Source organism: Cucurbita pepo, chromosome 8 (assembly GCF_057944985.1).
Source record: "Cucurbita pepo subsp. pepo isolate OVF chromosome 8, ASM5794498v1, whole genome shotgun sequence".
NCBI lineage: Eukaryota > Viridiplantae > Streptophyta > Magnoliopsida > Cucurbitales > Cucurbitaceae > Cucurbita > Cucurbita pepo.
The window spans coordinates 10,390,001-10,400,782 of record NC_141805.1 but is presented as its reverse complement, the minus strand read 5'-3'; the positions used below and the strand labels follow the sequence as shown (position 1 = coordinate 10,400,782).

The following is a 10,782-nucleotide window of genomic DNA, read 5'->3' as shown; positions in this document are numbered from 1 at the left end:
CAGGCATCTCCTCTTGGAGAGAAACATCGAGGTCTTGCATGACCAGCAAATCGCTAACTTCGCCTCGCCAAACACCAAAATTATTGGTTCCATCAAATTTTTCTACTTCGAGATTGGAACTCCACACTCTCGATCCACGTCGTGATGGTTCGGCCATTTGCAATAATTAATCTGGATGTAACTCAAAAACACAATTCTTGAAAACTGATTTTCAAGAGAATAAACACGATTGTGAGCACGTCTAATGGTCGATGAGGCCCAAACTTTCACAATACCCCCAAATACCACAACAATGCTCTGATACCACTTGTTGTGCGCCGAAAGCGGAACAAATGTACTCACAACACCAAAGTTATTCAAGACATACAATATGACACTCAAAACTTGATGATTTCAACAGCAGAAAGAATGGCATTATATAGCCTTCTGTTAAACCTAAAGATAAACTAACAAGCCAAAAAAAGACCTTGAGAATAGGTCTTGGTCCTAGAGAATAGGGCTTATGACAGTGTTCAACAGTGTTATATGGGAATGTAAGCAAAAGGCAACAACAACGGCTTACTAGGGGAATTTTAGCCCTTGCAAATGTAGGCACGATTTTGGTGAACGGGAAGAATGGGAAAGACCTATCTTGGATGAAAGCATGTAAAAGAGGTTTGAAACGGGCATACAACCATGGACAACATGTTCTGGACAAGCAAGACCGGGATATCTATCATGCGGCCATTGACAACACACTTTAGACATGCATGATCGTGGCACTAAGCACCCATGAGAGTTGGATTGTAAGATCCCATATCGATTGGAGAGTGAAACAAAACATTTTTAATAAGGATGTGGAAACCTCTTCTTCATAGAAACGTTTTAAAATCGTGAAGCTCACAGTGATACATAATAGGCTAAAACGAACAATATTTACTAACGGTGTGCTTAGGCTATTATATGTCTACTCTTGTCAAAGCTAAAATACATAAAAAAAAATGCACTGCAACGGGATGTAGTCAATTCTTTCGGTCTAAGTTATATGCTATCAATGCCATTGTTGTCCCTTATTCTTTGTTAGTCTATAATCTCTGTTTTCTAAAACTTACAAGCAGGTTAGGAGGCTCGAGTATGCGTCAAGCATGACTGACATCAAACTTCTCCCCACTGCAATATAGTTTCTACGAGATTACACAAAGTAAATTCATAGATCAAGGGATAAAGAAAATGGGTAGTGTTCATAGCTGCAAGATCCTAGGTCAACGGTTTGCTTGGTTCTTCTCTCCTTGCATTATTTTTTTATAAAATTTCTGTGTATCCCATCTGCTAAACCCCGACGAAGAAGGGATTCTTCCCGCTCTCCAATGGCGTTCGTCTCATTCAGTTTCTCCCACTCTACTCCACCGAAACCCCCGTTTTTCACGCGACTCCAGAGCTTCATTATTAGAATTTCTCAAGTTTTTCCTCAAATTTGTTACTACAGAGTTCGAATTCCATGGAACCCTCTCTTCTGATGAAGCTGATTTTTTCATTTCTTCTTTGGCTAAGCTTTGTTCCACAGTTCTTCGCCACTCGAGTTCATCTCTGCGGTTTGTGGTTTTCTAATTTCAACGCTTTTACTCCATTTCTGAGATTTTTTTCTTTCCTTTCTGAATCTTGGTTTTGTGGGTTAGATTAAATAGCTTGTGGCTCTGTTTTTTTGCTTATATTTCACTGTCAATCCACTTATAGTTGAGTAATATTTAATGATCGAAAGTCAATGTCAATGTACTGTTGAATATGTTTATTGTTTTCCTCCAGGGTTTCAATCTCTTATTTTAAACATCATTTCGTTTGATCGTTTCATTTTTCTATTCGTAGTTGCATTTCTGGTACTGTTAAAGGCACTGTTATATAACCCATCATTATTATAGAGCTTCATTTTGCAACACTTCTAACACCCTTCAATCTTTCACATCTCAACGACAATGATGTGCTTAAAGGTGAATAGTGTTGAATCTGACTGTGGATATATAATAGCCCAAGTTTATCGCTAGTAGATATTGTCCTTTTTTAACTTTATCTTTCAGGCTTTTCCTCAAGGTTTTTAAAACGCGTCTGCTATAGGAGGTTTTCACCCTTATAAAGAATGCTTTGTTCTCCTCCTCAACCGATGTGAGATCTCACTATCCACCCACATTGTAAGATCCTACATCCGTTGTAAAGGGCAACGAAGCATGCTTTATTAGGGTGTGGAAATCTCTACCGAGCAGACGCGTTTTAAAAATTTTTGAACACTCAAAAGGAAACTTGAAAGGAAAAGCTCACAAAAGACAATATCTACCTGCGGTGGGCTTGGATGTTTCAAAATATGTGAGATAATTAGATTGTAAATGAGAACTAAATAGCCTATGGAAGTTTACCTTTTTTTTTAATAAACCAGCTCAGCAAGGTTTTAAATGTTGACGTTGGCCTGAATGTTGAGACCTGAATTTAATGGAAATGTAGATAAAATGATGAACATTTCATGAGAATTCATAAATAGCACTTGCATGGGCGTAAATTCAAACATCTAACATCTTGATGGCCGAGCTAGTTCTAGTTCATTAAGATTTAACCAATCACCACCGCACCTTGGGGTCTATGGAAGTTTGCGTTTTATTCTCTAACTTGAGTGAACTTTGCTCTGATGGAATGGAATTTTGTATTGATAATTGATTTTTGTTCTGCAACTGATGCAGATGAGACAGCTAAGTATGATATCATGGTGAAAGGAGTAGAGATATCTCCCAGCCCCATAGTTAGGGGTCACCCAACAAATATGACCTTAAATCTAATCATAGGTACATATTACCCCACTTAGCCCTTTTCATCATCTTTATAGTTCTTAACATTCCATTTTTTTGACAAGTAGAAGCTGAAACTTAACTATGAATATCTTTTTTAAGGATTTGATGCAAATTCGCTCATGTTTATATTGAACTTTTATTTAGCTGTTACTAGTTGCTCCATTGGTAAATTTAGTGGGCGCTTAACGTCAATAAAACAGGCACTGAACTGTTTTTACTAGTAACAGGGCTGACATCTGCTACCTACTACCTTCCTTTCTTCTATGAACAATAATGAGTTCATGGTTTAGATTAACCTTTAGATTTGTCATCTTTTTTATGGATAAGCAAGATTAGAGGATACTTCTCTATCGCTTCTGTTTTACTTCTAACTAGCACCAACTGCCCTGTCTTTATTTGACCCTTGAGAGAGAAAGGTATACCCCTTCCCCCTCATGTGTAGTTCAGTGAGCTTGTTAGGTGTGAGATCCCACATCTATTAGGGAGGAGAACGAAACATTCTTTATAAGGGTGTGAAAATCTCTCCCTAGCAGATGCGTTTTAAAAACCTTGAGGGAAAGTCCAAAGAGGACAATATCTGCTAGCGGTGGACTTGGGCCGTTACATTAGGCATATGTCATCCTTTGAATTTTAGCTCGAACTTTGGCTAATGACAGCAATCTTGTACACGTGGCACAGGTAAGCCAATCATTGCAGGAAAAATGGTTGTTGATATTTTATATTTCGGATGGCACGTATATAGTGACAGCTATGACATTTGTGTTGAGACGTCCTGCCCTTATACGTCTGGTGATTTTGCACTTGCCCCATTTCAAACGCCTCTGGCATTCTTTGTACCTGTAAGTTATCAATTCATGTTTACCACTTGTGTTTATCTTTTTCTTGTAGTTTCTGGTTTTTTTTTTATTTTATTTATCGTAATAAGTTAAAGGAACAAGGTTTTATCCTGGCTCAATTGATCTACAAAGTTTGTTCTTTTTATCTTGAAAGGATTAAAAGCATCGCTCTACCTTATGGAAGGGTTTTCTTAGTTTCATGTGTTCTCTTAATATTAAGTATTCCACTAGAACCTAATGGGAGTTCAAGTTAGCACAATTCTAATTATTGAAAACTAGAACGATAAGATTCATGGTGACCTTACGTGAGATCCTACATTGGTTGGAGAGGGGAACGAAGCATTCCTTATAAGGATGTGGAAACCTCTCCATAGCATACGCATTTTAAAAACCTTGAGGGGAAGCTCGGAAGGGAAAGTCCAAAGAGGACAATATCTACTAGCAGTAGGCTTGGACTGTTACAAATAGTACAGAGCCAAGTTTTGGGCAGTGTGTTAGTGAGGACGCTGGGTTCCCAAAGGGGTGGATTGTGAGATCCCACATTGGTTGGAGATGAGAACAAAACATTCCTTATAAGAGTGTGGAAACCTCTCCTTAGTAGATGCATTTTAAAACCTTGAGGGGAAGCCCGAGAGAGAAAGCCCAAAAAGAACAATATCTGCTAGCGGTGGGCTTGGGTTGTTACCAACTAGGTTTTTTGGGATGAAAAACCTGAGATATACACACACAATCATTGAATTCTTTTTCCTTTAACTATTATGCATTCTAACTATTTCCTTCTCCTTGCAGGGTTCATATCATATGCAGATAACCATTATTGATGGACATGATAATAAACTAACATGTTTTGGCTTTGATTATGAACTGGTGATTGAATCACTATTCGGACATAGCTAAGAGCTTTTATTTATTGATTACTCAGCTATTGATGTTTGTACATATAAACCCTTAACTTATTCAGGAGAATTGAGTTGTAAAAATTGCCAAAAAAAACTCGAGTTATTAGAGAGTACCATACTACCTATCGTCATTCTCACGTGGATTACTTTGTTTTTCGTAGATACAAAATGGAAAGAGAAACAATTAAGTTCTAAAATAAGTTGTACTATCTGAGTAAAGGTTCAAGATTTTTCTTTATGCTTGCTTTAATATGATCATCATTAATGTATACATGTTTCTTCAAATAGTATATTTGAATCATTGTACTTCATATTGATGCATTATTTATATTTTCTTCATTGGGCTGAAGATTGTAAGACTCTTGTTAGATCAGGAACCACGAATGTACGGTAGAGAATACATCTCCATTGGTATGAGGTCTCAACCAAAAGCAAAGCTACGAAAGCTTATGCTCAGAGGGGACAATATCATACCATTATGGAGAGTCGTGATTCCTTACACAAAATACTGTAGAATAGATGTAGCTAATTCGGTAATCCACCGAGGTTTATGAACAGCATAAGCATGCATCGTCCCTCGACAAACCACGAAGCTTGTCGAAATGGCCACGAAGGTTCCTTTCTCATATACCGAATCATGATGGGGTGGGTGGTTTAGCCTCTGCCATTGACCCTCTTCACTTTGCTGCTTTTCTCATGAGCATACACCAAATAGGTGGGGTCAGGTTCTTTCTTCTTCTTCATCATGCATCTTTTTCTTTTTTCTTATTTCATTATTGTGTCATAACATGATTGATGGACCATTGTTGGTGATGGGTCAGAATATGAGTTACAAATAGGTGCCTCACTAAACAATGGCAAACCAAGCCCCACTCTGCTAAAGTCATTAATTTATGCACCTCTCTGAAAGCAAACTAACAAACACCTTTTTTTTGCCTTTCTTTCAGCCTCCACTTTCTAGCTATATTGGAATCCAGAACTGAAATTTGAACTGCTATTTAGTGATGTGATGACAAGAAGAACAGATGAAGGAAGGATATGAAGGGAAGGCTGCTCAAGAAAATGAAACTCTACCCTTCCATTAGCTCTTTAAAACAACGCATTTCTCTTCTATCAGACCCCACTGAGAAAACTTGTAGCCATTTATGTGAAACCCCACCAGTTTTTCAAGAACAAATTTCCAAGAACAGCAGCAGCAACTTCAGGGTGTCCCTGCCAGTAGTAGAATGTAGCAACATATCCCAACACGTTAAAGATTTGAAAGACGCAGAATCTGAACTCGAGATTAGCGTTAGCGACCGAAACCATCCCGGTCCATTCATAAAATCTGAGGAAATCTTGGCTGCCAAGAAAAATTCGGAGGCTCCATGTCTATCAGGAAGAATCACCATGGAACCAAGGGGTTGGTTCCAAGTGAAGGTAGACAATCATGAAGAACGCTCATCTTTACTAGACTTTGAAGAGAGATGTCCACCAGGAGGAAGCGAATCCGTTATATTTTACTCGACGAGCTTGAGAGGTATTAGGAAAACGTTCGATAAATGTAACGGTATTCGGTTCCTGCTCGAAAGTTTCAAAGTGTTGTTTATGGAGAGAGATGTGTCGATGCACTTGGAATTCAGGGAGGAGCTGTGGGATGTGTTGGGGGCTAAGGTGATCCCTCCACAGCTTTTTATTAAGGGAAGGTACATTGGAGGAGCAGAGCAAGTGGTAGCCCTGCATGAGCAAGGCAAGCTAAGGAAACTGTTGGATGGCATACCATTAGACTTGGCTAATTCTCCATGCTCTTGCTGTGCAAACACCAGGTTTCTGGTGTGCCCAAGCTGCAATGGTAGTCGTAAGGTTCTTAAAGACGACCACGACCACGACAACGACAACAGCTTGTATATTAGATGTCCTGATTGCAATGAAAATGGGTTAGCCAAATGCCCCATTTGCTGCTGAAATCACTATAATCTTCTTAGAATTTTCTGTTCATTGTTTAAAACTCGATGGGCGTGCTATGTTCGATTCTCGACTGCCATTGTAGCTTTAACTATCTATTTTCGTAGCAGACGAATCAGTTGTTGGTGATGAATTTAGTTATGTATGTCTGAATGGAGAATTTGGAATATGATCATAGAAATAATTGTATTGTTGAATGAAAATGATTGAGAATGATAGGAAGAGGAGGACAAGCACATGGCTGCTTTGGAAAAAGGCTACAAAAAGTCATTTTAAACTCTTCTTTCCTTTTACCTTCCTCCCTATAATTTGGCAACAATAAGTATCAAACTTGCAGGTCAAATAGCCTCTCTTTCATGAACAAAAAACTTGTTTTCTTTTATGGTAATATTACAAAATTAACGTCTTTAATTCATGATATATGTTTGGCCACTCGACTTCAAGCGTGGCTTTTCTGAAGATAAGTAACAGTAGGTACCACTGTTAAGCTTTTTTATTTGTGAGCGAGAACAAAATACACTGGGTGACCTCTTAGAAATTTTTCAAGGGGCTCAATCTATGTTGCGTGACCTCCAAGGAGTGACCTCCAAGGAATTTTCTTGTGATATACACGTGAGTGAGGACAAAATATGCTGAAACAAACTTTTTGTAACGTGACCGGGAGATGCAGGAAAATAGTGAGTCCGTCAGGTTCTGAGTTCGGATTTTGAATCTTGATCAAAATCTTGAATATGGGTCGTCAATTTTTCAGGCATGTTTTTCATTTTTAGTAGTCGAGTGATTATCAACCTCGGTAAAAAGTTGAGGTAAAAATTTAGATATAATGAATGGAGGTGGTATGCAATTAAACTAAAATCATGGCATATTTAGTGGTATAATTAAGATTTAAAAGCCTTAAAAGTTTCCCTTTGATTGAAACTAATAAACTGATTTCCCTTAAGTTTTAATCAAACAAAAGTTATTTTCTTTTTGACCTCTAATTATTATATGCTTTAGTTTATCCATTCATTATTATTATTATTATTTTTTTCCTTCAATTATTTTATTCTTTTATTAAAATATTAAACATATTCCTTTTTTGCTTATTGTCCTCATAGCCTCCCACCACCTCTTCTCATAGGATACCTCAGATCATAATGGAACCAAAACAAATAATTCTCGTAAACTTAATAACCATAAAAGAGATTTCGGGTTTTCCCTCGAGAGTATTTCACACCCTTATAAATAATGTTTCGTTCTCCTTCCTATCAGCGTTTTTGCTGGCATCCACCTTGTGTCCACCCCTTTTAGGGCTCAGCCTCCTCACTAGCACATCACTCGGTGTCTGGCTTTGATAGTACAGCCTAAGTCTACCGCTAGCAGATATTGTCCTTTTTGGACTTTCCCTTTCGAGCTTTCCCTTAAGGTTTTTAAAACACGTCTACTAAGGAGAAGTTTTCACACCCTTACAAATAATATTTCATTCTCCTCCCCGCTAGCATCCTTGCTAACACACTGCCTTGTGTCCACCTCCATCAGGGCTCAACCTCCTCACTGGCACATTGCCCAGCGTCCGACTCTGATACCATTTGTAACAGTCTAAGCCCGCTAATAGATATCATCCTCATTGGACTTTTCCTTTCGGACTTCCCCTCAAGGTTTTTGAAACGCATAGGTTAGAGAGATGTTTTCATACCCTTATAAATAATAATGTTTCGTTCTCCTCCCCAACTAACGTGAGATTTCCCACACTCAAATGAAAGGGAGATTAGACACCAAAAGGCAAGCAAAAAACACAGGCAGTTGCTCTTAACATTGCTGCTGCTGCATACTAACTACTACTACACTGCATTTTCATACCCTCTCTTCTCTATAAATTCCTCTTTGTTAACCTCTCAGTCATTTCAAAAACAAAAACTAGTTAAGACTAACCAAGCATCCTAAAATTTACATTACGTAGTAGCAGCAATGTCTGCTAGCGTCGAATCTGGGCTTCGTGTTATGCCTTTGAGATCGTCCGAAGGTTGCAAAATCTGGGTGTAGTGCAGCTCGATCTGGAGTCGATGGTGAAGCGGGGTTGATGCCATTAGACCCTTCTTGATATCGGCTTGCAGTTCCCGAATCGGGATAGCAGCCAAGAAGCTCTTGATGTATTCTTTACAGGATTGTTTCCCACGACATAAGACTTCGTCTTTCTCATTCATTGGTTCTTCTGAAGTTACGTTCGCCAATACGCTCGCCTGTTGATCTTTGTCTTCGACTATTTCTGCAACAATCTGCTGATCATTGGACGTTTTTTCGCCTGATGTTTGGCTAGTTTCAGGCATTTTACAGATCGTAGTGTTGTCGTCGAACTTCAAGATGTAGGCTTGATTGCATCCTTCATAGAGTCTCTCCCCTAATGTGTCGATGATGTAGTACGCGTCGGATTCGACCTTGAGAATAAAGAAATGGTCGTTCCAACTGACAATATAAACTCGCGGTTCACTGTCGTCTGAACATTCCGACCCAGTACGGCTAATCTCATCCCATATGTTATCAAAGGACATGGCACCGTGCAAAAATTCAAACCTCGCCTCATTTACGCCTTCTGGATGGAAAAAACCAATGAACGACTTCCTTGGAACCACAGAAAGGGGTCGGATTTCGGCTTGGACAACGGTTTCGAGATCAAAATGCTTGTCTGGGAATTTATCGCGATATATTTCATTTTCGCAGAGTTTCCTCCACTCGAACGAGCCATCTCGAATCAAACTATCGAACTGAGATTTTATAGGCATGAGATTTTGGCTGTTGTGAAACCAATCAGCAATAACAGCTACAAGAGCAGTACAAGCACTTTCACCAGCTGCCCGCTCACTCCGTTGGTCGATAGAAGCAAAGAAGACCTGTGTTTGTAGCTTCAAATGTCCATCACGGCTCACAATTTCTTTCTGTTCCCAAGCGCCAATCGCAAAATTGTCGTCCCCAAATTCCGAAACCGATGATCGGTTCGCAGTTGAATCCTCTTCGGTCTTTTGCCACTGCAATAACCAACTTAAACTTAGCAAAGAAATGTAGAAATGAAACAAATTATAGAATCGGTAGTGAGACGTCGTAGGTAGTGAGACGTTGGTATGGAGTTGCGTCAGCTTACCCCAAGACCAATAGATTCATCGGAGCTGAGCTGCCTTCGATCGTGATCAATGTCATCACCACCTTCTTCGCCATAAGCCTTCTTCAACAATGGCTCTCCTTTTACCTTAGGTGATCTAAAACTTAACTTTCTCTTCCTCCACGGAAGTAGGCCGCGTTTCGAACTTTGTGGCAAAGTTTGCTCAGATGCCGATGCATTTGAATCCTCCATGCTCGAACACCCGACATCTGATTTTCGATTACTATAGTAAACTAAATTTTCGTCATCACCGTTGATCTTCATATCAGAGTAATATGATCCACCAGCATAATTTGCATAAGCCAGAGTGCCATAACTGAAGGACTTCCTAATGTTAGTATCCTCCTTCGCTTCATCGGTTTCCACTTCCTCAACGTCATCAAGCGAATCAGAGTCAAACGGGTAGCTCGACTCGCCATCCTCACTCTTAGTCGAGCACCTACCCTCACTGCCTTCCTCTTCATGGCAAGCCTTTTTCGCCTTTCGGGTCGACACAAACTCCGTAAAAATCTTTACTTTCCTAAGGCCAGCTTTAAGAGCAGAGACCTCATCCTTTTCTGCTGGGACATTTTCTCCAGACCAAGGTGGAGATGAGGCTGCAGCCATTGATCTCTGTACAGGTTGTGATACAACTTGAGCCGTTCTTAGCTCCAATAAGTTCAGCGATATCTGCACGATACAGTAAACATAAGAAAAAAGCACGTAATAAATCAATGGATCTTGAGGAAACGGGACGATACGAACCCAGAGAACGTGGCTAGCCTCGGATGCATTTGTAGATGGATTAAGGGGTATCTTCAATTCAAGCTCTTTTTGTTCAGCCACAGAAAGGTGTTCAGACAGGTTAAGAGCTGCTGAGCCAACAACATGAACTTTGTTTGTCGACCCTTGATTTAAGCCCTATGTAGAAAGGGAAACAAAATCAAAGATGATTCGGGTTAACTATCGACCATTACTGATAAGCTCATCCATATAAATATGATATCAAGAACAAGAACAGAACATCAGGAATGTGTAGCCATACAATCTAAGAACAGAGAAAAATAATTCAACACAGAAGAACTAAGACCCAGATTCAAATACATGGAGGATGAAACAAATCAAGAACAAGGGAACATGAATCCAGGCAAACCCAATTTCGAAAACAACAAAAAGTAGAC

The 10,782-nt window shown here is 39.4% G+C and overlaps 3 protein-coding genes across 3 annotated transcripts in view; 2 read left to right on the top strand and 1 right to left on the bottom strand.

The window, feature by feature from the left end:
* Positions 1 to 524: 524 nt before the first annotated feature.
* LOC111799753 (uncharacterized) lies at positions 525 to 4,781 on the top strand. Its single transcript, XM_087126119.1, has 5 exons — positions 525 to 1,240; positions 1,466 to 1,571; positions 2,703 to 2,804; positions 3,489 to 3,649; positions 4,436 to 4,781. Exons 2-5 carry the CDS (start codon positions 1,478 to 1,480, stop codon positions 4,541 to 4,543), a joined length of 465 nt encoding a protein of 154 aa, XP_086982245.1. The 5' UTR covers positions 525 to 1,240; positions 1,466 to 1,477; the 3' UTR covers positions 4,544 to 4,781.
* A 139-nt stretch (positions 4,782 to 4,920) lies between these two features.
* Positions 4,921 to 6,711, top strand: LOC147791535 (uncharacterized protein At3g28850-like). Its single transcript, XM_087126118.1, has 2 exons — positions 4,921 to 5,260; positions 5,493 to 6,711. Exon 2 carries the CDS (start codon positions 5,584 to 5,586, stop codon positions 6,487 to 6,489), a length of 906 nt encoding a protein of 301 aa, XP_086982244.1. The 5' UTR covers positions 4,921 to 5,260; positions 5,493 to 5,583; the 3' UTR covers positions 6,490 to 6,711.
* Positions 6,712 to 8,250: 1,539 nt separating this feature from the next.
* Positions 8,251 to 10,782, bottom strand: part of LOC111800955 (uncharacterized) — a 3,225-nt gene continuing 693 nt past the window's right edge. The window contains exons 2-4 of the mRNA XM_023684891.2: positions 10,367 to 10,522; positions 9,605 to 10,291; positions 8,251 to 9,491 (exon numbers count right to left, since the gene is read on the bottom strand). Coding sequence (XP_023540659.2) covers positions 8,421 to 9,491; positions 9,605 to 10,291; positions 10,367 to 10,522 — 1,914 coding nt within the window. The 3' untranslated portion in view covers positions 8,251 to 8,420. The remainder of the gene's footprint in view (positions 9,492 to 9,604; positions 10,292 to 10,366; positions 10,523 to 10,782) is intronic.